General features: G+C 36.0%; 5 protein-coding genes across 13 annotated transcripts in view; 1 reads left to right on the top strand and 4 right to left on the bottom strand.

The window, feature by feature from the left end:
- The window catches only part of sdk (sidekick cell adhesion molecule), a 55053-nt gene extending 52324 nt beyond the window's left edge, over positions 1–2729 (bottom strand). For all 5 annotated transcript variants that reach the window (XM_033466120.2, XM_033466121.2, XM_076526181.1 and 2 more), the window contains exon 1: positions 1541–2729. In XM_033466120.2, coding sequence (XP_033322011.2) covers positions 1541–1658 — 118 coding nt within the window. In that variant the 5' untranslated portion in view covers positions 1659–2729. The remainder of the gene's footprint in view (positions 1–1540) is intronic.
- A 467-nt stretch (positions 2730–3196) lies between these two features.
- LOC117217935 (small ribosomal subunit protein uS8A) lies at positions 3197–4311 on the bottom strand. The gene is made up of 4 exons (XM_033465847.2): positions 4185–4311; positions 3645–3779; positions 3395–3560; positions 3197–3326 (listed from the first exon to the last, which is right to left on the bottom strand). The coding sequence occupies exons 2-4, from the start codon at positions 3775–3777 to the stop codon at positions 3233–3235; spliced, it is 393 nt and encodes a 130-aa protein (XP_033321738.1). The 5' UTR covers positions 3778–3779; positions 4185–4311; the 3' UTR covers positions 3197–3232.
- Positions 4312–5008: 697 nt separating this feature from the next.
- On the top strand, positions 5009–23870 carry Ubr3 (Ubr3 ubiquitin ligase). 4 transcript variants are annotated; one of them, XM_033465736.2, is made up of 29 exons: positions 5009–5802; positions 6312–6525; positions 6601–6729; positions 6815–7080; positions 7594–7838; positions 7910–8027; positions 8099–8278; positions 8362–8588; positions 8667–8822; positions 16030–16211; positions 16290–16429; positions 16539–16681; positions 16754–16920; positions 17004–17247; positions 17361–17520; positions 17640–17735; positions 18061–18213; positions 18508–18665; positions 18745–19162; positions 19244–19392; positions 19473–19619; positions 19700–20008; positions 20082–20313; positions 20396–20605; positions 20718–20983; positions 21072–21419; positions 21507–21638; positions 21746–21885; positions 21960–23870. In XM_033465736.2, the coding sequence occupies exons 1-29, from the start codon at positions 5562–5564 to the stop codon at positions 22075–22077; spliced, it is 5688 nt and encodes a 1895-aa protein (XP_033321627.2). In that variant the 5' UTR covers positions 5009–5561; the 3' UTR covers positions 22078–23870. The 4 variants fall into 4 exon arrangements, with proteins under 4 accessions (XP_033321627.2, XP_033321626.2, XP_076382214.1 ...); XM_033465735.2 differs by having other exon boundaries at positions 17595–17735; XM_076526099.1 differs by lacking the exon at positions 18061–18213.
- Positions 8947–15224, bottom strand: orion (chemokine-like protein orion). Of its 2 annotated transcripts, XM_033465740.2 has the most exons (9): positions 13225–13446; positions 11403–11986; positions 11129–11270; positions 10901–11041; positions 10614–10831; positions 10307–10527; positions 9995–10233; positions 9798–9927; positions 8947–9733 (listed from the first exon to the last, which is right to left on the bottom strand). In XM_033465740.2, exons 2-9 carry the CDS (start codon positions 11913–11915, stop codon positions 9394–9396), a joined length of 1944 nt encoding a protein of 647 aa, XP_033321631.1. In that variant the 5' UTR covers positions 11916–11986; positions 13225–13446; the 3' UTR covers positions 8947–9393. The 2 variants fall into 2 exon arrangements, with proteins under 2 accessions (XP_033321631.1, XP_033321630.2); XM_033465739.2 differs by lacking the exons at positions 11403–11986; positions 13225–13446 and adding an exon at positions 14390–15224.
- Positions 23871–23923: 53 nt separating the features above from the next.
- LOC117218120 (small ubiquitin-related modifier) lies at positions 23924–26609 on the bottom strand. The gene is made up of 5 exons (XM_033466251.2): positions 26497–26609; positions 26308–26376; positions 26145–26222; positions 25727–25798; positions 23924–25594 (listed from the first exon to the last, which is right to left on the bottom strand). The coding sequence occupies exons 1-5, from the start codon at positions 26509–26511 to the stop codon at positions 25532–25534; spliced, it is 297 nt and encodes a 98-aa protein (XP_033322142.1). The 5' UTR covers positions 26512–26609; the 3' UTR covers positions 23924–25531.
- Positions 26610–26904: the final 295 nt, after the last annotated feature.

Here is a 26904-nt window from a genome sequence, read left to right as displayed (position 1 = left end):
GTAATTGAAATGATCGGTCGAAACGTTAGGTCTACATACATACATGTATGTACACAATGAAAGCGCGCGCTTTGGGGCAACCGTTCATTTGCTTACAGCCTGCACATATGTATGTATGTACGTGCATACATATGCAAAAGCGATTTGGCCGAGCGCCGAGATATCGTTGTTTGCTCTGCTCAGCGATGTTCCTACCGATGTTTAAATCGGCGCGTATTAAGCTTGACCGGTTTTAGGAAACGGTCAGCTAACCGTCACTCCAATGCTAACATCGAACGTTCGTCTTTGTCACGGGCACGTTCTAACGCCGAGAGCATGTATCCTGTTCCCGTGCTGGTTTCATGACAAAGCGAATACCGTTTCCACGTAATAACGACGGCAATTACCGGCGGGCCGCGAACATGGCTGTATACTACCGTCGCGCAAAAATGGTACGATGGTAGCACGGATTTCAGTAACCGCCGGCGACAGTCCACTGTCGCGAGAATACTCGCTGACATGTCTAGATCCTGCTAATTTTGATCACCGAAATAGTAGAGAATCGCTCGTGCATCGGTGCACTCTACTCGGCCAAAAAATCAACCTCTTCATTTCATCTCGCACCGTCTCCGTCCTCTCGTTAACCAAATTACATACAACGCAATCGTCTAGAAAGTAAGAAGTTCATTCGGTAAAACAAAAGTTACTTCTACGAAATAGAAAATGTTTCTTTCTACTTACATTCGGCCGTTTACACCGTACAAATTCGATACCTGTTCGATTTAACCCTTAGAGCTCTATGGACGCATATATATGCGTTTGGCGAAAGTCATCCGTGTAGCCTAAGGCCGCATTTATGTGTTTTCTCTAAGTCATCGGCCTGGACTAAGGGCGCATATATGCGTTTGTCGATTTTTTCGATCAATATGCAGTTATTTTCGTGTAAAATTAATACAGGGGCACTCGTTAGTAATTTGCCTTCCTTAGGTAGCGGTTGGGCAATATTAGGGTCATAAAAATCCCCGGGAATTTCCGAAACGGAAATCCGATTTTATGTCCCACTCTCTAACCAATTAGATTTCAAAATAATTACCTGCACTGTCACCTTTTCGCGACTCAAAGCACTCAGAACGACTCAGTCAGCAGTATCGTCTTGTATAATTTATTACTTATTGTATAATTTATTATTATTATTCTTATTCCGCCCCCAGCGATGGTCAGCGATAGCCGCGCTCCGTCCCTACGAACCGTTTCGGCCAGGAGTATTCAGAGCTCAAAAGGTTAAGGGATTCTGGATTTACCTCGAACGATTTTAACGATCTTGAAATACGTTGACAAGGTCGTAATTTTGAATTAATATTTCTTACGCATATAATATCCGTGCTCCTCCGATTACTGCTACGAAATAGAAGGTTTTTCAATTTATATTCGGCCGTTGCACGGTGAAAATTCTTAACGAGATCCTGAAGTATTTTGTAAGGCGAACCGAGGATTATACGATATAGCTCGCGGCCGTTGAAAATGGAAGGACGATAAAATGAAAATGGGCGCGAAAACTAACCAGTGGCGCAGGCGCTGCCAGCGATCCAGATGAAATAGACAGCGGCAAACAGAATCCGCGTCCTCGTGCTCAGGAAGGTCGACAGGTCCACCGACGCATTTCTCCGCGGTATCTCCATGGTAGTTGGCGAATTCTGTTGCCTAACCGCTCTCTGGCACGATTGCACTTCACTGCGAAAACGTCATGCACGAATCGCCGCGGGTCCCGAGCCACGCGGAGCAGTACAAACAATTCTCAAAAGCGATCTCCGCATTGTCGAGTTCACGTGGCGAGTCCCAGCCCCGATCGCGTTTTCTTACGGCAGGCGTAACGGAAGACCATTACGACCTACACCTGCGAGACAACATTCCTCTTACTTGCACTCGCGGTCCCTCCACCTTTCGGGAAAATACTGACGATCGGGATCGAGTAGCATCAGCGCCGAGCCTTCCATTCGATTTCCTATACGCTCGATCGGTCTTCGCTCGTTTCTTCTCAGATCGACGCGTCGAGGCCAAAGACTTCCATTGTCAAATTACATTTTACGCGACGCCGGATGATCCCCGTCGTACGGTTCTCACCGTCGTATTCCGCACTTCTTTCTCATGGTTACGCGAGAACGCGTGCGAATCATTCTGACGACACGTTACGCGACAGAGGCAACAATTACAGGAGGAACTGTCACGAACGCGTCGGATAGTAGATGATTTTTTAATGAAATCGCGCGACGGTGTACGAAGGAGGGATTTCAGATATCTACAGGACACACTGTACACAACGCGACGATCGTCGATAATGATAAATCGCGTATGTTCGAAATCCCGAGACTCGACTGTCACTGCACTTGAATTTACGATTATTGGGAAAGGCTTGTTTGTCGTCGATCGCGGTGTAGACGGGAACGGTCAGGCCTCCAAATTTCAATGCTATCCCTCCGTGGATTTGTCCCTTCAGGTAAGTCCCAGGTAACGCAGCACTAAACGGTCACATTCACCTGGGTAACACCTGGCAACACCGTTAAATTTCTTAGAACATTCGCTCGCACGTTTTGTCGTGAAAGAATGAGAAACACGGTCGAGAAACTTTTGTTTATGATATTCTAGCGAGAGCCGGGAATTTTTACGACGCGACGCGCAATCCGATCCGTTCGCGAGTTTCGTTCGAATTATAAAGTTTTGTTGACTGACCGTCATCGGCCGCGTTCACTCGAGGAATAAAGTTGAAATTGCAACCACGCGCATGCTGAACGGCTCCACTAGTATTCGACCAATCAACGGGGAGATACGGCGACCAATCAGAAACGGCCTGCGATTTCGTGCACTCGTGTTCGGTATGCACTCGTTGCAGTCTCTTATTTGAAATTATAACCTTGACATTAAGAGACATAATGACAAATAATTGGTTTTACTACAGTTTTACTAAGTATTATAAAGGTAATAGTAAAAATTACATGTTCAGAATTAATACAATGAAAACTGCGGGCGATCGTTAGTCGTTCATGAACTCTGTCCACTTTTAATTCTTAAATCGCGGTTTTTTGAAAACTCTTATAAGATATTCTACAACTCAAGTAGTCCATTCTTTTTCTTGTCTCTTATGTTACATTAATTATCCACTAGTTTATATTATATATAAGAGAATTACTGCGATCGTAGGTATAGTAAATGCACTTTCAACTATGTCTTATGAAATTTTTATTGAATTAAATAAAAATTAAAAGAAAAAGCCAAGTATCTTTCCTCCCAGATGTTTTCTCCTGGCTTCTTCGTGATCCATAATTCCTCCGCTGGTGGTCAAGACGACGTATCTGTAACACGTAATTCATTTTAATGTATCTGTAAATTATTGAAACCGTACAAATATCTAATTACATACCCAAATTGACGTGATGGTAAAAGGTTATTAGTCCACTTTTCGATATCATTGATTGGGACATCGAATCTGGGTGAAATAACACCACATTTGTTTAATCTTCCGCTAAGATTTACTACAATTTTGCCACTCCGATGATCATCGACAATCTCAAATTCACCAATATAGCCTGTAATATAAACAATAAAATGTATTTATAAAACTTGATAAATTACGGGTAAATAGTTTGGAAAGTAATGATGTATATTCTTACCTTTTCTCATCATGACAGTCAAAAATTTAATAATTACTTTTGAGCAAGGCCTCAAGAGAACCTGCCTCTTTCCACGCTTTTCCGCGTTGTTAATGGATTTAAGAGCATCACTAAGAACGTTCATACGTACCATGGCTGAAACAATAAACGACGCGTGAGATTTCTTATGCTTATGAACATATTCATAATTGTTTTGCACAGATTGCCTCTATTTTGTGACATCGAAACATAACCTCGAATTAACGTAAACCAAATCTAACCAATTCAATTATATCTTCTTGAATAAATGTTAAACTATTAATAATTGTATTATAGATAATATACAGATTATTGATGCATACTATACTTTAAAATTCAACAGATAAAACAATGGCAACAAGAAACACCTCGCACTGTTCCTAACCCAGTAATCACCTTAATGTTAAAAATTTTTTGTCACGATATTTCTTGTAAAATATTATCACCAAATGATTCTCTGTTAAAAATAATCTCTACCATATAAATAATTTACGTCGGATGTACCGCAAACAAGAAGATTACCTGCGATTTAAAATTTTATTTATCACAGCGACGTACACGCTCGATTAGCCGAGTGAAAAAGAAAAGCTAGGAAACAGTGTTACCATACTACACTGTCTAAATGTACCTGAAGTTTATTGGCTGAAGTTCTTGGAATTTAAACTAACTACTAAACTATATAATGACGGTTACTATTTATTATTTAATTTAACACGCAATATCTGCTAATATTAGTTGTTCTATTTTTTACTTTGCTTATTGCGAATGTGAAGATGTTGTTCAACAATAATCCAACTTGTCCAAGAAGACGAATACGATTGGATTACATACTATACACAACACAAATAAAGTTACATACTTTAAAGTCGCATTTATTTAAATCATTTATATTTCAACAGCGTTTAATTTGTTTCACATCTATGGATTTACAATTATTACAATAAAAGAATACTATATATAACGGTTCGATCAAAATACGCCTCATGAATTATGAGATCATACATAGGAAACAAAGATCTGGTACAATATCCTCTCCGCAACGTCGCGTTTTGGCTTACTTTGCGGTGCTCTGCGACGTCACGTTCTGCATCCCCGCCGTTTCATTGCGCATCCAACAGTACACAGATCAGTGAACAAGTGAAAAAACATAATCGAGAGAGATAGAATTAAAGCAAGCGAATTTTCGTGCTCTGTTGAAGGCAACACTACCGTAACAGTGAGTTGTCAACTAATCAGAGTGAAGAATAACTTCCGTCTATTCTCCGTAATGTCGCGTTATGTTGCCTGATTCGTACGACGTCGCGGTAGGTACACCATACTTCGTCACTGTTCCGTCGATAAGATAGATAAACCCTTGATCGGAAAGAAGAAGACGTACCGTAGAAGAATATAAACTGTGGTCAATTGGTCGAACGATTGGTGGTCAATTGGTTTTGCCGTCCCGTAAATGCGGATGTGTGTTGTATTAACAACGATTATTGTGCAAGTACCGAGTACTTGTCGAAACACGAAATCTGAAGGTCGATAATCGTCCGTTGCTTCGGAGAGTGGTGTAAGTTAACGGTCCCTTGGTGCTTTCGTCATGCTGTCAAAATTGATGAGGAAGACAGAGTTGACGGGAGATGCTCACTGATATGGAGATTGTCGAGAATCCCCTGGTTCGCGGGCCACCTCTACTTGAAAGGCTTCCCGGAAGTTTTCGCACGAGGGACACGCGAAAAACTACGAGTCGTTGGGCAACGATCGGCTGACCTGTCGGCTTCCTGAAAATTTAACGTCGGTATCATCTGATCCCCCAATACTCATTGCTCCTGTACCCGTCGTCTCGGTCCTCGGAGGATACCGCAACACGTATCGAGACCAGTGGTATCCTCGCAGTACGAGGTCAACTATTTCACGATGGCCTCGACGTCCAAGACCTCGGCCCATGTATTAATGAACAAAGGCAAACATTTCACAGCTGCTTATATTTATGCAGAATGCAGCAAACCAACCCTTGACACTGGTGATCCACAGCATCTCAATGAGTTGCTGGATATACTATTGAATCCTGGCAAAGCCATTGATGATTGGGATACCATCGACTGGTGTAAGTGGTTGATGGCTGGTGGACATACACCAGATGAATTTGCTAATACAGGTACCGTTTACACTTCTTCCCAACTTATTTGAAAAATAAACAGATTTCCCTATTGTCTGCCGCAGATTGATTTATAAACAGAATTAGTTATCTTGATCAAATGTTTGAGGACACAATTGTGTCTCATGCCATGTGTTCCTTGTTTTTATAGGAAATGATAATGCAACGCATTGCTTGAAATGAACTATGTAAAATTGTTTAGAATATCATTCAGAAATGTTTGAACTGTATAGCATTCTATTAAATGTAAAACATATAAAAACAAATGTCTTACACATTGTACATAATATTGTGTAAGTTTTGTAAAAGTGTTTAAAAAAGGAACTTCGATGGGATTTGGTTTCGATGTTATGATATAATTCATTCTCCACAAAGTAAATCTAATAAAATGCTAAACTTATAACACAATAATAATAAATTTCAGTAAAAATATATGCACAGTTCATAGCAATTATATAGTATGATACAGGTTCTATCTATGTAAAACAAATTTGATATCAACATTTCAGTGAGGATGTACGATAATGCTACAACATGTGGACTCGTTTGGACACCAAATTTTGTGGCATATCGTTGTCGTACATGCAGTATATCACCATGTATGTCTCTCTGCACGGAATGCTTTAAGAAAGGCAATCATTTTCGCCATGACTTTAATATGTTTCTTAGTCAAGCTGGAGGAGCATGTGATTGCGGTGATCCATTTGTTATGAAGGAAGAAGGGTAAGAATATTTACAAGTTATACAAAAATATTTTGTAATACTGAAATTATTGCATTCTGTTATCTTTTCTCATAGATTCTGCGACAGACATGGTCCAAAAGCTGCAGTTTGTAAATCAGCTGCTCCTACAGATTTGTTGTGTGTGGCAGATGCAATGATGCCAAGAATTATCCTTCGTCTTATCCAACATTTACGTGAAAATTGGTTTGTTATGACTTTTTTTATATTCCCAATAATTTAAATGGAATATCACATTTGTAATAATGTTATCTTTTATTTTATATTGCAGTAAACTACGTGGTCCAGACTATAGAGATGCCATCAAAGATGCAGATGGATATTTAACTATGCTCCTTGATTTTAACAAAATGGGTACATTGATGAGACAAGTCATGACATCAGCACTTACCAATCCACAAAAATATAAATGTTTCATGGATCCATCTGTCTCAACTGGCCAGCCAGAATACGATCTTTATTGTCAAGATAGCAATTACATATATCAAAATGCAGTAAAGTCTTTGCCAAACCCAGAACCTCCTTATGAATACAAAGGTAAATCATATGCATTTTACTAAGCTTCAATAATTAATGGGTTAGTTTCATGTGAACATTGCAAAATTTAATCATTTTCATGAATTTGTTTTCAAAGTATGATACATCTAACGTTATATATATTTTTGTAATTAATTTATTTACTTCTTCTTTTTCATATTTTTTTATTGAAATACATATTGGGTTTATCTCACCTTCAATAAAAACCTGTTTAAAAATTGTTTCTTTCTGGCATAGATGATTGGAACAATGTGGATTTTATAAAAATCAAAAGAATCCTTAATCGATGTTTATTGGTGTCTTTCCTACCAAGATAAATAATTTATCTTGTAATATTTTAATTAAAAAAATATATACTCAACGTAAAAATATAATTTTGGTATTGCGCCTAGAGTTTGTAAACTATGGAATAACTTTGAAAAATTTCTGAGCATTCGACCATGTAGTTCTTAAGATTTTATAGTTTATAAAGTATTACTATTACAATGCTATATAATTTATATTTGTTTTTAGAATGTGCATCGTTGCAAGAATATTTAGAGCATACTACTTTCTTGGAAGAATTAATGTTTTGGACAGTTGTTTATGAATTTCCACAACAATTAGTTTGTCTGTTGCTGAACATGTTACCAGATCCAGATTACAAGGAAGCACTCACTCGTGCATTCGTGTTACATTATAGTAGAATTTCGATGATGCTCGAACGCTCATCAGATCCTGATACTTTAAGTAACAGAATAGTCCACGTTAGTGTGCAGGTAAGTTTGCCCATTAAAACAATATCCATAATAAACAATCAATGATAATATCTTCACGTTTCTTACTTTAGCTTTTCAGCAATGAAAGTCTAGCATTGAGAATGGTCGATCAACTGAATTTATTGCACGTAATGGTTATCAGTTTAAAGTACATGATGAGTAAAATTCTGATTCAGAATACTTTACATGGTATGCAAATTTTATGCTGGTCAAATATTGGAACGCCGTGCTGTAGAATTAAATATCTTTCTTTTGTTTAGATCCAGGTTCAAATTTTCATTATGTAGTAGACTGCGGACGACAAGTAATGAAAGAACATTGTTACTGGCCCTTGGTGTCAGATTTGAATAATGTTCTTTCACATAAGCCCGTTGCTGATCGATTTATGAGTGACGATACACTTTTGGAAATGTGGTTTCATTTCCTATCTATGTTTCAAGGTATCATTATGTCTCGTTTAATGTATATGTTTATGCATCAATTAAAGAGGATTCCCCAAAGTCATTGATTAAATTTGTTGTAGGAATGAACGTAAATCTGCGAGAATGTCGTGGACACATCGAATTCGAACCGAATACATATTATGCAGCATTCAGTGCTGAATTGGAAGCCAGCGCATATCCAATGTGGGCTTTGGTCTCTCATTTGAGCGGACCTGAGAGTGCACCACTCAGTCGAAGAGTGCTCAGCTATTGTCTCATGGCACTACAAGATTGGTTAGATGCTGTTAATTACACCCATCCAAACGATGTAAGAACTTAGACAATACTATTGAATGTTATTTTCGTTTTACCGGTGTTCTAATGATCTTTCTTATTTTTGTTACAGAGCGATAGCTCACAGGTGTCGTTTCACCTTCCGCTACATCGATATTTTGCAGTGTTTATGTGTCAAGCGGTTCGTCAACAAGGAGCCGTACTTAATAATTTACTACCTCCTACTGACATGTTGCATCTTCTAATGATGCACCCTCTGCGTGTGCAGGTAAGTACATTTTAACATTCTCTCATTTTCTATGCTTCTATAACGTCGCATTAAAACTTTGGGAAACAAATGATGAACTTATAAATATCGAAATGCTGTGGTCTGATTACAAAGAAAACTTCAATCAACCTTTTGTATTTTTATTTTCTTTTATTTTTAAATCATAGAATCTTCAGATCATTTTCTAATAGAATATGCAATTAATACAAATTAACGGATCGCAACCTTTCTTTTTCAATGTAAACTTAAAATCTTCGATGGTAACAAAATGTGGTACTCGAAGTTTTAAAATATAACGTCAAATTATAAGAAACGAACAATAGTATAAACTATCAATTGTGTTTAAAGTATTGTAAATAATTCTTACGCACGATATACATGCTAGAATGGCACACTGATGGTAGAAAGAAATAACAGGGAACGAAGATGATTAACGTTCAAATTACATAAATGCATGTCGAAACGAATTAAAAATTCCATTGTTTCATTATGATTTAATGGAGAGCACGCGAATATCGGAGTAACATATAAAAAATATCTACGAACGTCGTTTGTATGGATATCAGTGATTTCATGCTACAGCTATTTCACTTAACGGGAGAGAATTAATAACTGGCGGCGACGGTGGCAAATCAACCGTCAAATGCGGCGCGAAGTCGTACGTAATTAGTTTCATAGCCACAAAGCCTCCTGATCCCGATCTGCCTTTGTGAAAAACTCCGGCACCCGCCAATGGAACCGGTGGTTTCGATTCCACCGGTTGAATATCGATAAATGGTATTGTATTTTGTGCAGCATCCATCTGTCTATCGCTGGGCGCAAAATTCACGTACTGATCTTTCTTCGAGTCCGGCAATGACGGCAGTTGCATTCGCGTTGGTATATCAGGATTTTTCAACTGCAATTCCGCCCTGTGAATTCAAATAATAGTGAACATACAAAATTGTCAGAAAAGAACGATAACTCAAATCTTACCTGTCGGTAGCATCGTTGCTTATCCAGAAACTGTTTATAGATGGCTGCATCAATTCCCCTGTCGTGAAGTTGAACGGTGTCACCTGTATTTCTAGATTCAATCGAGATCCAATTGTTCGAAACTTAAGACCTAGAAAGATGAATATCGTGATTAGTAATTTCATACGTGAAATGGTAACTTCGAATAATGTATATACCTGTCACAAGGTGATTTTGATCTGCCATTAAATCGTCCAGATCCAAGCCTCTCTTCTCCCATACTAGAGTATGATAGTCAACACCATTGCTGACATTTCTATCCAATATAGAAAATGGTTTGATAGGCTTCCATGCAACAGTTGTTTTATTGATGGTACCACGTTCTAATAGTTGACCTTCTTGTATTTGTATATGTATTATCTGATTTACTTTCTTCAATGCAATTCCCGTTACAACTCTGTAGGATAGAATGTGTAGTTGTATAAAGGATCAGCATATATTTAGTGTACGATCTATAACGATATATTTACTTGTTGTTCGCCGTGTCGGACGTAACTTCGTGCAAACTGAAATACCGGTCGGATTTTGCGTTGTGATTGTCACAGTAACAGAAACAATAGCTGCAATGCCAGAAAATCCAACGCCACCAACTGTCGACTTTGGTTAAACTGTTTTTGCATGTACCCTTATTGCCAAAAATTTTACCGTTCTCGTATTCCACGTATTCATATCGTCGATTGCTGTTCTTGGACTAGAAAAAAATATTAAACGTGCATCAAACTCAGAATTTTCTTTACACAGTTATAAATCGATAAAAAAAAACGAAATTCAAATTACCGCAGGACACACCCACATGTCGGAATCGACAAACTCGCAATTTATTACATTGCCGTTACATTTCGGTTGTTGGGCACAATATTGATTCATATAGCATCCGTGTACCTTCGTGTAACTGTAATAAGCGCAATTTTCTCTACAAGATTTCTGTGCATTCAGATCTACTTCGTTTACGATGAATCCTTGAAATAGTTGTGTTAGTTGTGTGTACGTTTTATCTGCAAGAATTTTACCATTTATTTGAAAATTAGATGTACGAACGCTTGCGAACAAAAAAGAAGACATACTTGATTTTTGATTCCCTGAGTCGCACATCCAGAGTTCTCTGGGTGCAAAAGCCATGGCGGTTTTCACGGCTCTTACAGTTTCGGACGTTCTTACCGCATACTGTTGCTTCACAAGCTCCATTTCTTCGGTGAAGTTAGAACCTGCATTGAATTTATTCAGGTGTTTTTCATGTCTATTAATCTAGAAAATGTGTATTCTCAAAATTAGATCAGATCCCGGAATTATACCTCGATTATACATTCTCAGCAACATGTAGGAGAATTGAATCATGCTGTAGCCTTGAATTTCTGCAAGAGTAACCGTGGCATATAGGTTGTAGAGCAGTTGTTGGAGAGATTGATTTTCACTGCAAATTTGCGATGCTGCCTCCTGCGCAAAATATTATATTAAGTCAGCTCAAACATTAACCGTCCTAATCAAGATCTCACTTAGTGCACAATTATTATTAGCTATATTAAATTCTGATTGAACTTATCGATTTAGTTGTTGTAAATATTGTACCTGATAAGCCGAAACGAACAACTTATCATGCACTATAAAATCGGCAATACGAGATAGTTTATCTACTATGGAGAAGTTAGGATCATGTAAAATAGCATCCGAAATGTTCGCTAACTTCTGCAAATCGAGTTCCTGATTTTTATCGATTATTTCATGTTGCATCTGTCTGAAAACATTGTATAGACCCTTGATCACGTTCAATTCATTCTTTGTCCGGGCCCACAACCAAATGGAGTTCAATCGATCGTAATTATCGTTCGCATAATTATCATCGTAGTCCGGATACTTTCGCTCCAACACGTCGCCGAACTCTTTGAACCTTTTTATAAGGACCTTCTCCGCGTCGAGTCCATTAAGGTTCATCCGAAGCAGATCATCGTTTAATGCTTGCGTGTGCTCGTAGAGCATATGTCTCATCTCATCAATTGCTGTAGCATCATTTTGCAAGCCAAATGTTGCTCTCCACATTACCGGTAGGAGAAGCAAATATACAGCAGCTTTTATTTTTTTCATTTTTTGTTCGCTTTTCGAGTATCGCTTTTCTCTGATTACGTCGACTTCCGGTACATCATAATGTACAATACCTACGTATGGACAAGTGATTTTATAAATTTTTTTTTCTACAACATAATACTAGCTCTCCTCTCTCTCTTTTTCTCTCTCTGGTTCCAATTCGTTACTATAATATTTATCACGATTGATTCTTCGCGATCAGAAGTATAGTCTTCCCTGGTTTGTAAAAAAGGTATCATGTCCTTAAGAATAAAACAGTATTTGACTAGATCAGCAGCGGCGTGCCTCTGTGTAAGTGCTTTACACATGTGAATCACGTTTGATGTAAAGGGTCGAATGTGCCGATCACGCTAAAAACCAAGCACGTCACTACATGAAATGATTATGGTCGCGGAAAGATGACAAGCGCCGTGTAGTTTCGTGGGACTCGGCTTTACTACCTAGGATTAGCGTCCTTTGTTAATGCGCCTTTTTTCCGTAAATTGTATCTAATTACTGTTAAAGTGAGTCATGTCCGGCCGATATTATTAGAACTTCCGGTCATGTCAAATCATTCAATGTGATTTAATATTTCATAAACATTTTGTGGAGTACTTTTTTTTTTCTTGTGAAAACTCCCCGATATCACGCTTTCGCGTGTGGAAATACCTAGAAAGCAGGCTTCCTTTCTCAAGGTCATCGCCTATCTTTCAGGTTTTTCCTGAAAATTATTTGAAAGATCGGAAGAAACTAGATTCGATCGCGCCATAACAAGACACCCGCCTAAGGTTTCTCGCTATACCCTGCAATCTTATTACACAAAGTCGAATTACGTTTGGTATCCTTTCGTTAACAAATATGAATTCTGTGATTCATTCAAATTGTTTTTCAACTCAACGCGTAACTTCGAAGAATGCCCACGGAACGAATACTTTTTGCGAACCCTGATGAATAAGATTATTTGTATCGACAAAGATGCTATAAGAAGCGATAAGAACAGATATTTAAGTTACTTTTTGTTCGAACTGTATCAAGTAATTCTGTTAATAATTCGTTTACAATCATTGAATGATTTCGATTTGATCTTCTAAAATGAAAATTTTCGATATTTTCGGCAAGAAAATGTGTCTGTAAAACTAAAGAAATATGTTCAAACCATATACCAATACCGTTTCTTTTTTCGAGTGTACATCTCGTACTAGTGTTTAGAAAACAAAACTAGACATACGTAGTATATAGGTCACGACGGGTCAATGCTATCGCTCGAACAGTTTCAATCGTAATAAGTGAAAATTGGAACTGGAGAGACTGTCGCAGTAAACATTCTTACACTAGTTTACAATTCGAAGGTTCGTTAGGTAAACACTATCTTGGTTTATCTGGCTCTTTTTATCACGACAGGCTCCGTTGCATAAACGTCCGTTCGATGACTGTCTCTCAGAATATTATCTCGCAGCGTGATTTTGACACAGGACAGAAAAGAAAAAAACAGCGCAACGAAACGATTTTCACAGTTGCTCGAATTCAACTGAGGATTTTGCAGGAGTCCACCGTCATTTACTCCGTGCGCCTCCCCTCTTGGCTTCGAATCGTTTCAGGCTTTTAATGGTGTTATGTATCTCTGCGCATGTGCCCCTCTTCAATTCTTACTCTCCTCTCTCGTTGTTAAATCGTACGTACAAAGTGCATTGTATCTCTCATTGAGAAATGCACTGTACAGCGACTCCCTTCGTTGCAATAGAGACGTAACTTATTCAAAAGGCGTTTCATTGGATTCGATTTTTTTCAAACGAAAAAATCATTTCGCGAAACGACGAACGTCGCGTGTATTTATTTTTCCACGGAACAAACGTGTTTGGATCGCAGATTCTTATTTTTATTTTCGGTTTGTATTGTTCTTCCATTGTCCTTCCGGCTTGCATTGTTCTTCTTCGCACGTTATTCACTATCAAAAATGTGATAACAGCTAGATTTACGGGCGCAATAAAAATGCTTCGATGCTTTTAAATATCTCTCTGCTTTCCAAATATCCCAATACCGAGAACAACGCCGCAAGATCTTATCGTTGCGAATTCTGCGTTATACATTGGCATCTCCATTAGGTTTGCGAATTGAATAGGTGCACACTGTCGGATGTCACTTGATCGTCGTAATATTCCGCTATACCTAATACCTTGTTATACTTAATGATTGCGATAGGGTTCTCGTTACTAACATACCGGTGCAGCTTGCAACTACCAATGACTGAATACCGAATGACGCGACTACCAGGACAATATATTTCACGAGAAGAATGTAAACTTATTGAAATTAATTTCTTTTAAAAAATCGCACCTGATTGCGTAAAATTACCTTGTGTCATTAATCTTTCAAATGGTAACAAATTATTTTGTTTTGGAAATAATTCTGTTTCCCCTCTATAGTTTACATCGTAGTATACATTTTTTTAGAAAGTTTCTGAATGCAAATTTTTTAAAACAGTTAGCAATACTTACGTTCATCTGCTTCGCCAATAATACGAGGATGCTGCCGCTTAGGTCGTTCGAGGGGACTAACAGTCTGTGAATACTTTTTAAAATATCAGGTAAAGCATCCGACCTAGAGGAAACACATGTTGCGGCAAAATCCTCCAACGTGAATTTCTCGTAATTTATGGGCGATTTGGAGTAGTATATAAAATTAGCATATAAATCATTAATCTTTCCAGTATACCCATCCATCAAATGTAATTTATTGTTTAGGTTTTCTTGTAATGGTAAATCGGTCAACAGTTTAGCTAGAACCGAGTCGATATGCATTCCCATTTTCATTTGATAAAGATCGATTTTATTCGATACCAATGATATGCGGTTCCTCAGTTCTTTCTCCATTCTATAAACGAATGGAAAACTGTTCTCCTCATCGTTGGGTTCTTTATGGCGTATCATCTCCCACGATTCGAGAATATCTACCAATGTTTCGCGGCCGAATCTTAACATATCCTTTATATCCATGATACTCATGGCATCGAAACTATTTACGGGCGGTCCTACATTTATTAACAAACAAACCAGGATGGTTTTTATTCCCATCGCAACCATAATAGCACTGATAATATCGAAACTTCTCAGAAAGATATAATTTAGGCTTCACGAGAAGCCTTCGCACATGTGTCACAGAACGAACCCTATCCGTAACGGTTTTCCCTTCTTATCGCGTCTCCGTTGCTAACATTTATAAATTTTTCAAATGGTTGTGGATAACTCATACAAAAGAAAACACCATCCTAACAAAAGACATGTAGGATACGTTTCGCGTGGTATGGTCCCGTTTAGTTCGTCGGAAACTGACGATCTTCTCCTTCGCCTATTGATGGCAGAATTCTACAAGCTGACAACGCAGCGTTCTGTAATGTCCTCCAGCGACAGGATTGGTCGCTTCAGTGGGGGAACTGCCATGAACCTACGAATCAGCTTTACACAGAGTGAAAGAATGCCCGCATATTTCAGATACTCTTATTATGTTTCGTGATACATATGTATGCTTTGCATACAGCAATTGTTTACAGAGCACATGCTTTCTTCTCGAGGGAAAATGAATTATTTTAATCCTCGCGTTATCTTATCACATAAATATTATTGATATTAAAAATTACCTTTCACATTTACTTTTTCTGCTCCACTAACGATCCTGACATGCCTCATTATTGTTGCCATTTTGTTTAATTTTATTCGATTTCATCGCATAGTAAAGGATTGAAAACATTGCGATAGAACCTCGATTATCCGCAACAACAATATCAAAACACTCCATTGTAATAAATAAAATGTAATAAAATAAACCTTGCACTACTACTAAATAATTGTTCGATTAGCCGGATATTTATATCATTCTGTTTAGGTCGGATAATCGAGAGTTCTATCGTACCTATATACCGTACTTAAATGGAACAGAAGCGAAAATTATCATGCTCTGTTGAACTCGTGAATCAATTTTCGAAAGTACCGTTAAGGTACTTATGAGTCATGCTGTACGAGATGATCTTTTTACAACCACAAGTTGGAATAACACAGCTTGTATAAAAATTATGTTTCCTAAAAACAATTTTGTTTTGACAATTTTTTAATCCCCTAATAACCATGATTTTTTTATTTAGGTTGCTTTTTATGAAATCTGGAATGGTTTATGGGTTCGTAATGGACTTCAAATAAAAGGACAAGCGATGACTTATATACAATGCAATTTTTGCAATTCAATGGTGGATGCTGATCTCTATCTGCTGCAAGTGTGTGCAACCAAATTGCAACCAGATGTCTTTATGAAAACTGTTATTGAAAAGTAATTACTTGGTCATATGCTTATTTCAGTGTTAATTTCATAAATAAAATATGGAAAGTAATCACCTTCTCCATTTAGGTTTCATGTGAAGGAATGGATGAGTCTTTGTTTGTATCATACACGTCAAAATGAATATAAAGAAGGAGAGAAAGATACTCCTATGTTAGAGAGCTGTTTAACATTCTTAGCTACCTTAGTAAACATTCGAACAAACTTAGGTAAGTCTTCATACTGCTAATTTTATATTTTATAATTGGACTGTAGATCTCATCTAATTTATTTTTCTTAACATATGAAAATGTTTTAAATTACACAATATTTATGCAGGTTTACCAGATACTGAAATGTCAGGTTTAGAAATGGTTACCTTGCTATGTATGGGAGACAAGACTCACAGTCAATTAATGGAGTTAATGCCAGAGCGTTGTGGAACTACACAAAATAGGGACTTTGAATCTGTTTTGGCTGATGTATGCTTTACTTGCATTATTTATACATATGCTCATTAAATTTCTTGAATAACCATATAATATATTTTACAGATAGCACAATACAAGGCTCCCAATCTTGAAGCTAGTGGAAATATGCAACAGGGAATGTATGGTCCAAAACCACATGTGTGGGATGAATTATTTGATCCTCTACATGTTTTATTAAGAGCAGTGCACAGGAAAGATTTTCAGATATCAATGGATCGTTTCACTGAATAGTAGGTTTATCTTGTTATTTAATCTTATTTTATAAATGTCTATTTTCATAATGATATTTTTTACATCCTTATAAATGTTTCAGTGTGAAGCAATCTGGAAAACTGAAAAATAGTGCTACACCATGGCCACCATTTAGACATCCGGCTCCTGTATCATTTGATTACGACGATCCACGGCTTGTATTACGTACTAGAGTTTTCCATGCCACGATTTTAATAATCCTTTACAAGACTGTATATGGTCATAGCATATCAGAACACGTAATGGCATTGACTATTTACCTATTAGAAATGGCAGTAATTACAGCTGAAATACCTGACAAAACTGTAAGTACATACAATGTAGGGCATAACTATCTGTAGAAAAACGATCGCTATGAAAATTAATTGAAATAATTATAATTACGTGATCACGTTACTTTGCCTTTTGTTCTAATTAGACGAATCGCCTGTGTCACTATACCAGTGATGGAACATCTCGTGTGATAAAGGACATGGATCTGGATAGTTTTTATGCAACTGACAATTTGTCTGAAAATTTGAGGACTGTGGTACCACGAGTAATGAACATGCAAGAATCAGAGTCAGAAAGTTCTGAAAGTAAGCGTTATTGTTAATAAATGATTCTCTTTATTATTTTCCTTTTTCAATTCTTTAAACTTCTTTACTTTTAGGCGAACTAGAGTATGATGTTCAAGATGAAATGACTGATGTTGCAGCTTCGCGTATGTTAAATGATGGAGCAGATGAAAGATGCTTTGAAACTCGAAGTCTACCATCACCACCTTCTTTACCAGCCTTACCAGCAACAGATGGTAAGTGATCTTTGACTTTATGTTATATGAAATAAATCATATAGAATACACTAAGAGAAACAAATTTTATTTAATCTGTAAAACTATACAGAAAATTTGGTATGTGTTCGTATGTTTTAAGAATGAATCTCTAGTATACCAAATATATGTTATACATCCTCATATATATTAGTCAGTTCCACCACAAGCTACAAATTTGTATAATTAAGACACAGCACATACAATTTGATTTCGAAATAATATTCCAATGTCAATTAGATTTTAATATTGTGTAGTACAATATGTAATGACATTATAGTTTTCTTTCTTCTTTTATTATGTGTAGCCCAAGTTCATATGACTATTGTACCTGAAGATGGAATTGTTGCTATATCAGATGTTAACAATGAAGATGATATAATACCTCCGCAAAGAGCTTTGCCATCATCCATTGAAGGGTCCATGACCCTTGCCCTTGAACCACCTCCTTCACCAAACAGTATGTTGTTCTTAGTCTTCTCCACTTAACCATAGCTGTATCCTTAATATTAGATGTCGCACATGTCAGATTTCATCTGGGCTTTTTCTCTGGTGCAACATAACTATATGCATTACACAATGCAAACAAAAAAATTAACAACTAAATAACTAATAACTAAAATACTAACAACTGAATAATGCAAGATAGTATATTTACATTTAATGTTAGCCTGCATTCAAAAAGCATGTGTTAATAGAAAAAAAATTATACGTTGACTTACTTCTTGAGATAATTTTTATTCACTGCACATAGATATGGTCGGTGGTCGACCAGCATTGCCACCAGCACCTCAACGTCCCGCTGTTATGGCTGGTAATGAAATAAGAATTTATACATCTCCTGGTATGACTGTCGAAATTGTTCCATCAACATCAAATTCTCATAAGCATGTGCAACGAAGAGAACCTTTGGTAAAAATTCGAATTCAATTATATTCATATTATCGTTTTAAGATTATATTTTATTTTAATTAATCTTTTTTCATTTCAGAGAGGACAACCGAAAGCAGTAAAAATAGGAGAAAGCATAATTTCTTTATTATTAAAATTACACTCACAATTATCGGGTGTACCGGATAGTTACAGTCTCGAGCAGTGTACAATGTCCGATAACGAAGCTAGTAGTAGTTCAGCAACCTCACCAAAGGAGTCAAGAATCGGTGATGGACCGTTCTTCATCTCACAGCTACTTAATAAAATAGCGAACTTAGATCCTATGTGCAAGGAGGCTATTATTGAAACTAAAAACAAGTTATGGCCGCTTACGCAGGCTTGTGAGGATGAACAAAGGGAGAAAGAACGCCGCGAAAAAGAAGAAAGACGAAGGAGAGCAAAGGAGAGGCAACAGAAGGTGATGGCCGAATTTGCCAACAAACAAAAGCAGTTCATGGAGAAGGCACTGAAAACAGGTATGATGTAGCAATAAAATAAAAATCCTCAAAAAGGAAATATAATCAATTAAATTATGGTATTTGCTTACAAATTTTTAGACGAAGGAGATGGAATATTTAGTATGGATGGAATCGAAGAGGACAATGCAAACAAATTGACGAATAAAAAAGAATACGATTGTGTAATTTGTAATCAAACTACTCCCACCAGCGAGGATGCGCCAATGGGCCTCATTGTATTAATTCAGGTAATAAATAAACGCTATAATTGTTAGTTGATTTTAATTGTAATATTAGTGTGGTGTCTCACTATATGCTTTTCATTTAGTCGACAAGCGTTCTCAGTCATGCACGGCGGCAATCAGAACGACCAGTTTTACGCACTTCAGATGACGATCCGCCTACAGAACATGGTGATACTCGTAGCGAACATTGGGCCCGTAGAATGGACGACATAAACCACCTTTTCGCTTTTGTAATTATTTTGATCTTAACTCGTAATATTCACAAACGTTGATAGACCAAGGTGTGTACATGTTTATTAATATTTTACAGAACACATGGGTGTTGACTGTCGATTGGTGCAAGGATGACGGTGTCCATGTTCAGACGTGCGGCCATCATTTACATCTGGACTGCTTAAAGTCGTATTTACAGTCTCTTCGTAATCATCAAAGACAACAGAATATTGCTGTAGAAAGAGGCGAATATCTGTGTCCGCTTTGCAGGCAATTAGCTAATTCTGTCCTTCCACTTTCCCCGCAATTGGGAGAGTGTGCAGCAGTGGTGCAGTCACATCACGCATCGACTGCTACAATACTCTTAGAGTTAAATAATCTGTTGAAAGAAGTACAACAAAATCCTGTAAGTTTTCTGATTCGGTGCTGTTTCATCGGAATGTAACGTGTATATATATAACATTTCATATTGTTTTTAGCTTCGGTCGAATTTGTCTGTAGCAATGGTAAAATCCATGGACGACATGACGAACTGCTCAAGCAACAAGGATGGACATTTCTCTTCTTTATCTCCTAGTCACCAAAACTTGTTCTTTTTCGTAACTTCTATAGCTCGGACTAACTTCGAAATTGAACTTATCCAACGCGGTGGATCATTATGCGTTCAATCACCTACTACAATACCTCAAACACCAAAACGTGACTGCATTGGTAAATCTTTTCGTTTTTTCACATTTACAGTAAATGCTGTTTGTCGATAGTTGTGTTACTTACATTATCATTATATTTTTAGTTGCACTTCTTCATGTTCTGGCGATGCATGCAAGAGTATTGACGTCGTGGCCAGTGCATCCCATTTGGCAGCAACTGGCTGGAATACCTGCCGAACCAGTAGCTTCACTTGCCGTGAGGCCACACGAGAGAGAAGTTCCATTGCTTCTCTTTCATCCAACTGCTCTCCTAATACAATTCATATTGTTACTTCCTCTCCACTTAGATCAGAGTATGTATTGAATTATCGGCATACGTTTCTAAAACCAATACATGTCAATGTTTTAAGTTAAATCAAATAAACAGTCTGTCTATCAATGTTCAACATATTCAATGTATTTCAGCGTACTTCTCTACTGTAGTAAAAGTTCTCTACAACTTGTTGTACTACCAAGTGGTACTTCAAATCAGTTGTGGCCTCTCGCCAGCGGGAAGAAACGCGATTTTAAGGAGAGACCAGACCTTGGACCGTAATTCCACGTCTTTAGAGAATATACTGTACAGAGTCATCGAATACTTTAATGGTACTTTATTGTATGGTTCAGACCACGTGCACAAACCATTGACACCAGCATGCGTTAGGGTGAACATGCATAAGATTGAACAACAGGTACGTACATTGCCGGTAATTTTTAACTTAGAGAATGCAGAACCGTCGATATTTCATTTTTGTTATCGTCATTTTACTTTTATTTCAGATACAATCGCTGTGCTTACCATTCTTGCGAGTAGCAGCACTGCTTCGCTACCATTTATACGAACAACCCTTACCCCTAGTTAGTACACCAGAGACTGAGTTCGTGAGATTAGTTTATTATTTGGAATTAGTATCGGAGGGTATGGATTGGAATATATTCAATTCGACGGTAGCTTTGAACTGGCAGAACAGTGAGGCTAGTGTTGCGGTGCCCCGACAATGGTGTGATCAGTGCCTCGAGATTGTAAATCGAAACTTCATCGCGAGATGCCTGATAATGGAGCAACACATATCGTGGCAAACACCCAAGTTACTCAGTCTTCCAAGGGAATATGAAAAGTTGTTTTCGGTACGTATTTTAGACAATTTGCATAGATTCTTTAGCTGCATTTAATATTTGCGAGATTGTTTAATCAATGTTTCTCTAATGCTCTAGTATTACCATGAACGACAATGTTGGCAGTGTAACTCGGTTCCACGAGAGATTAGTATTTGCCTGATATGTGGCACAATTGTTTGTTTGAAACAAAGCTGCTGTAAGCAGAAGAACGTCTGTGAAGCTGTCCAAGTATGTATTGTAAAAATAATTTTTCTACATAACTTTGTATTCAATGCAATAATTAATATGACTTTCTTTGTAGCATTTGATATAATAATTAATATGATCTTTTTTAGCATTCAGTCCAATGTGGAACTGGTACTGGAATATATTTGGTGGTCACGTCAACTTATATTGTTGTGATAAGAGGTCGGCGTGCTTGTTTGTGGGGATCTTTGTATCTTGACGACTTCGAAGAGGAAGATAAAGATCTAAAGTACGTAACTTGACTTTTCATTGTTTCGTTAATTGAACTGTGTTCGTAATATGTTATTTAATACGTTATTGTAGACGGGGGAAACCTTTGTATCTGAGTCAAGATAGATACCAATTGTTGGAACAGCAATGGTTGACGCATAGGTTCGATCACACGAAAAAAGCATGGGTATGGCATCGCGATGCGCTGTGACCTTTCTTACGCGTCCCAAGGCGCTAATTTTCTTCAACGGGTTGAAGAACTTCAACTGGTTTTCTCCCATACAATGCTTTGCCAAGAAATAACAGCGCTTTAAGAATTAACGGATAGCTCGAATACTGTACGGATATTATATTTATTATGATGCAAGTAAGTAGATATAATAATTGAATGAAAGTATTATAAAAAAACGAGGTGAGAGCTAAACTAAAAAAAAAAAAACGTTATTTATAGTCATACCACCTGAAAGATTATATCTGAAAAAATGTATGTTTTGAATTAAACTGTGTACATTTTATTTAAGAACATATACATATATAAATATATATACATGATGTCCTAATTAAAAAGAAAAAAAGTACTTATGTAACACGTAGCATTTGTACTTCAGAGATGGAAATGATTGAATTTCTTGATTGAATTTTTAATTATTATGAAATTAATACTTTTTTCTTTAGATATTTTAAATCTCTTGTGTGTCTTGTTTGATGAGAAAAATGAAAATACAAAAAGAGAATCCGTTATTCTTATAATTTATTAATGCAATTATGTTATTGGTTACTAAAATTTCGTTACTTTAAAGCTTCTGTTACAGTTAAATCATTCAGAAACAGATTTTACTGCACCGTTGTATTTTTTGTAAATGGAAAAAGGTACAATGCACTCTACAAACATGACAAAATCGAAGGCTGGATGTCTTTAATATCGAAACTCTGTTTCTGGATTAAGTTTGATTATGAATTGAACTTAATACTGAATCTCCGACAAATTTATTATTTTATTTTATTGTATTACGATTCTGTACGATTAATGATTCACATTGATTGATTTTTTTAATGCTCAGGAGAAGCAAAACGGTTAAATGCAGTGTGCGCATGGTTTCTTTAAACACAAGGTGAAGGGAAATTTTTCTGTGTGTGTTCAATTGTGAAAAAGGAAATTATTCTAATTCTAATATGATACAATTTTGTGCAACGACACTTTAAAAATGAGAACAACGTGGAAATTCTATCCAGGATATGAAATTAACAAGATTTTAGTCTGAAAAGATTGATCAGGATCTGTGGTGTAGTAATAAGCGAATTTATTGTTAACACTTCATATAAGATTGTAAAATCTTTCCACTCCCTGTAAAAACAGCTTACGTTCTGATTTTTCGTTCACTTGGAATTACCCCGCAGAGATTTGTAAGAAACTGTAACGAATCTGTCACGGATCGAAGGGTCGGTGATTCAGACAATATCCGATGCGTATTATGAGCTGTGTATATTAAAACTATATAAATTCATTTTGTCAGACGAACTATTTATCTACTTGCTGACTTCTTTTCGCACCAGTGCATAAAGTAATGATTAAGCGATTAAATTGTGGCAAGTAAGTTATTATTGCTTCAGAAGAAGCAATTTATGCGAACAATTCACATAATTAAGAACAGGGGTAGAAACACTTCAAAATGTTTGTGCTACATACAAAATCCTCCTGTTGAAGATTTCGAATTTTGTGATACTACAATTATTGAGGCAGAAAATTGCTTCTTCTAGATGTAGGTTGTTGTAAATATGTAATAATGTTAGGACGCCACACATTAGAATTATTAGAGTACGCAAGATAATTTGTGTATAGTTAAAATATTTCTAGGCATACTCGTTTATAACATTAAGGATTTTGCGAATATCACCGTTGGAACGAAGTGCTAAAAAGTAAATAATACTAGCAACTATCAACTCTGTTCAATGTATAAAGAAAAGCAATGCTACTAAATAAAAAGCTTTCCTTTTGATGTACAACGTTTCGTTTAATTTCCGGTGTTTCTTAAGCATATGAAATAACTAGGAAAAAATTAAGGATTATTTTTATTTTTTTTTGTTGTAGATAATTATTACAGGTATTTTATACTATTGCCAGATGTAAACATGATTGTGAGACTGGTGAAATTTAATGATTATTACAATGCTGTTTATATCAAAATCATTATCTGCTGTTCTTACGGAATTCAAAATTTCTTCACGTGAATGTATTCTTATCGCTCACGATAATTTGCACTTTTACGAGGGAATACTATTAATGTTATTGTTATACCTTACTTACAATTTCTAACTATAAACATGTTTACCACTTACAGTGGTTCTAGAAAGTTTGTGTACACCATTTCTTCTATTCTTTGAGATAGTATCGTTATAGTAATCATTTTTAGAACCCTCCTCTATATGAGAAACATAAAAAATACGAGTGTAATACTTTTAATTATTTGCATAATTTAGTGATCTACACATACTACGTGCATACTCTAAAACAATAGATAATAAAACATCCAATCGAATTTAATAAGAATTATTTATCTGATTATACCTCTTTATAATATCGTATCACACAATAGAAAAATTCGGTCATGGTATAGAGAAACTTTTTGGAACCACAGTAAATTAATGTAACTGTAAAAAAAAATTTCATGTTGTTCGAAGAATAAGACTGCTTAATAGTAAAAAATGAAATTCCGAACAACTTTTACACGTTAGTAATAGAAACAAAACTATATTACTTATTTGTACAAGAATAAATTTTATTACAATTTGTTGAAATTTTGTCCTGTTAAATCATTGAGTAAGTATTTTGTAATGAGGATGCCCATAGAAAAATTTCAGAGAATTTCAAAAAAAAAAAATGAAGCCCTTAAATGTTAGCACAAATCCAGAGGGTCTTTGGTCCAGCTTATGCATCTCAAAGTCTGATTCTTGGATTACAAGAACCTATTAATATCAATGCAATAAAAGCTGTCCATTTCAATAGAACATACCCAGGATAAGCTTGTTTAATATCAACGATTTTGTAGGCAGCACCCACATTACTTACATCAAATTAACTACTCCATGATTACCATAAGAGAAAGGAAAACAACAAATTCTTTCCATATCGTTCACTCAGAATTTGAAAGTTAAAAACAATTCGTTACTTTAGCAATTACATGAAGAAGACAAAGGAGAAAATATTACTTTTTTTTTTTTATTATAGATGCACCTTAAACGCAACAATTTTTTAAAATCATGTTCGCATTATATAATATTTACTATGCTTTAATAATAAAACTAAGACTTTATTTTTCGAAACTTTTATAATCTAAAACTAGGAAATTCTGAAATCTATGAAAAGTAAATACATTGCCAGATGTTAGTAAAGGACAAAACTTATGACATTGAGGCATAATTCTCTTTTTTTTGTTGTTTTGTTTTTGGTGAATGAATGTGTTATGTTGTATGAAACATGGTTGCTGATGGTCCTTAATCTTGCTTCATTACAGGAATGTAGAATAGCACATCAAAATATTACGTAAAAAACCAAATTACATAATGCTTTTTAACATACATATACATACTGATAAACTTGTCCATTTTTTTATGATAGTCACTTTCACTTTAAAAGATATTAAAACTGAATAATAGGTTTAATTTCCTTAGTAGTGACCACCTGTTTGTTCTTGATATACCTCGATAACGTCATCATTTTCCATTTCCAGCTAAAACAATAAAATATTGTTAAAATAAATGATAATTTTATAAATAACATTTTCGTTGATTAAAACTGTTGTTTCAAGAATTAATCTTGTTGCCACAATTTATACAGTTGAAATTTGAACATTTGTATTCACCTGCTTTGGTGTCTCATCATCGTTAATCCTTTTACCATCAAAAAGAAACCTGAGTGATGTCATGGGAACACCCTGCATTAAATTCATTGTCTTTAGTAAATATTTATTCTATGCAGAAAATAGTAGTTTTCAATCTTTTGAAAACACAGTACGTATGATGAGCAATTTTAAAATATTTAAGACTCAGGTCATTGAAATATGAAGTTACAATTCCACTAAACTATTTCAAAGATCAGCGGTTAATGAATTTTTAAATTACTAATCATACAGTTCAAAGATAATTGATACTGACTCTATCAAAAATCCTTTGAAACTTTCAAGTAACTTGGAACAATGTATCTGGTAATAAAAACATTAACAAAATATACGGTAGAACTCGAAATAAGTGAACGTCTATTTGAACAGAAAAAAAACTAACCACTCGATCGCTATATGACTTCTTGAGTTTACCCATTTGAGTAGTCATCTTTACCCTAAAATGAATTTCATTGCTGTCCTAAAAAAAAGTGAAACAATGAAGTAAGTAGTGAGAATCATTGTAGGAGATTGCAAATAAGAGAAACAAAATCGTCGTCTCTTACGTTTCCGACGACTTTAAGCTTGATGTATTCGGAATTCGCGTCGCCTGGGCCGGCTTCGGGTTTTTGCTCCTAATACGCAAGGTTAGACCGATTAGACTCAACGTATGAACGAACATTTCAATGTTACATTGTATTTATATAGTAAGATATTGCTACTAGCTGTTAGTTTATCGAAACTACTAAACTCACCTGGTTATCGGACATGATAATTAATTAAATATAACAATTCTCGACCACGCGCCAGAACAGTAACCAAACACAAGCACGCAATATGGCGCCGCGCTTTTGTCAGTATCAGTCTTCTAAAAATAAAAATTTTTAACGTTTACTAGATACGCTCGTTCAGAAACGCATCACATTTTGTCACCTTCCGTGTTTTATTTTGATTTATGTTTTGTCCATAAATTATATGATATTGTCACTTTTATTGCGATAATATTTGATTAAATTAACATAATTTTACGTTTACTTTATTTACTAATTTCAATAAACTTTGTTTAAAATTTATGGATTTTTAAATATTATTGAAATTTATTCGAATGAATTAGATATCATCGTATGTATGTACTTTCCGATTTGGAATATGGATGTCTATAT

The sequence above is a fragment of the Megalopta genalis genome, chromosome 1, assembly GCF_051020955.1.
Source record: "Megalopta genalis isolate 19385.01 chromosome 1, iyMegGena1_principal, whole genome shotgun sequence".
Lineage (NCBI taxonomy): Eukaryota > Metazoa > Arthropoda > Insecta > Hymenoptera > Halictidae > Megalopta > Megalopta genalis.
The sequence above is the reverse complement of the archived record's forward strand: the minus strand, read 5'-3'. Positions and strand labels throughout refer to the sequence as shown.

What these genes read in the sequence shown, in the direction of transcription:
- LOC117218120 (XM_033466251.2), bottom strand. An exon ending in AGCTTAAAGTCGTCGGAAAC is followed by an intron (nt 26,223 to 26,307) that starts GTAAGAGACGAC and finishes ACTTTTTTTTAG; the next exon opens with GACAGCAATGAAATTCATTT. An exon ending in AGTCATATAGCGATCGAGTG is followed by an intron (nt 25,799 to 26,144) that starts GTTAGTTTTTTT and finishes AATTTAATGCAG; the next exon opens with GGTGTTCCCATGACATCACT.
- orion (XM_033465739.2), bottom strand. Translation starts at nt 14,974, where the DNA reads ATGGTTGCGATGGGAATAAAAACCATCCTGGTTTGTTTGTTAATAAAT. An exon ending in TATTGGCGAAGCAGATGAAC is followed by an intron (nt 11,271 to 14,389) that starts GTAAGTATTGCT and finishes TATTTTGCGCAG; the next exon opens with GAGGCAGCATCGCAAATTTG. An exon ending in ACATGTGGGTGTGTCCTGCG is followed by an intron (nt 10,528 to 10,613) that starts GTAATTTGAATT and finishes ATTTTTTTCTAG; the next exon opens with TCCAAGAACAGCAATCGACG.
- LOC117217935 (XM_033465847.2), bottom strand. Translation starts at nt 3,777, where the DNA reads ATGGTACGTATGAACGTTCTTAGTGATGCTCTTAAATCCATTAACAAC. An exon ending in GACTGTCATGATGAGAAAAG is followed by an intron (nt 3,561 to 3,644) that starts GTAAGAATATAC and finishes TTTATATTACAG; the next exon opens with GCTATATTGGTGAATTTGAG. An exon ending in TTACCATCACGTCAATTTGG is followed by an intron (nt 3,327 to 3,394) that starts GTATGTAATTAG and finishes TACGTGTTACAG; the next exon opens with ATACGTCGTCTTGACCACCA.
- Ubr3 (XM_033465735.2), top strand. Translation starts at nt 5,562, where the DNA reads ATGGCCTCGACGTCCAAGACCTCGGCCCATGTATTAATGAACAAAGGC. An exon ending in AGATGAATTTGCTAATACAG is followed by an intron (nt 5,803 to 6,311) that starts GTACCGTTTACA and finishes TCAACATTTCAG; the next exon opens with TGAGGATGTACGATAATGCT. An exon ending in ACCAAAACGTGACTGCATTG is followed by an intron (nt 20,314 to 20,395) that starts GTAAATCTTTTC and finishes TTATATTTTTAG; the next exon opens with TTGCACTTCTTCATGTTCTG.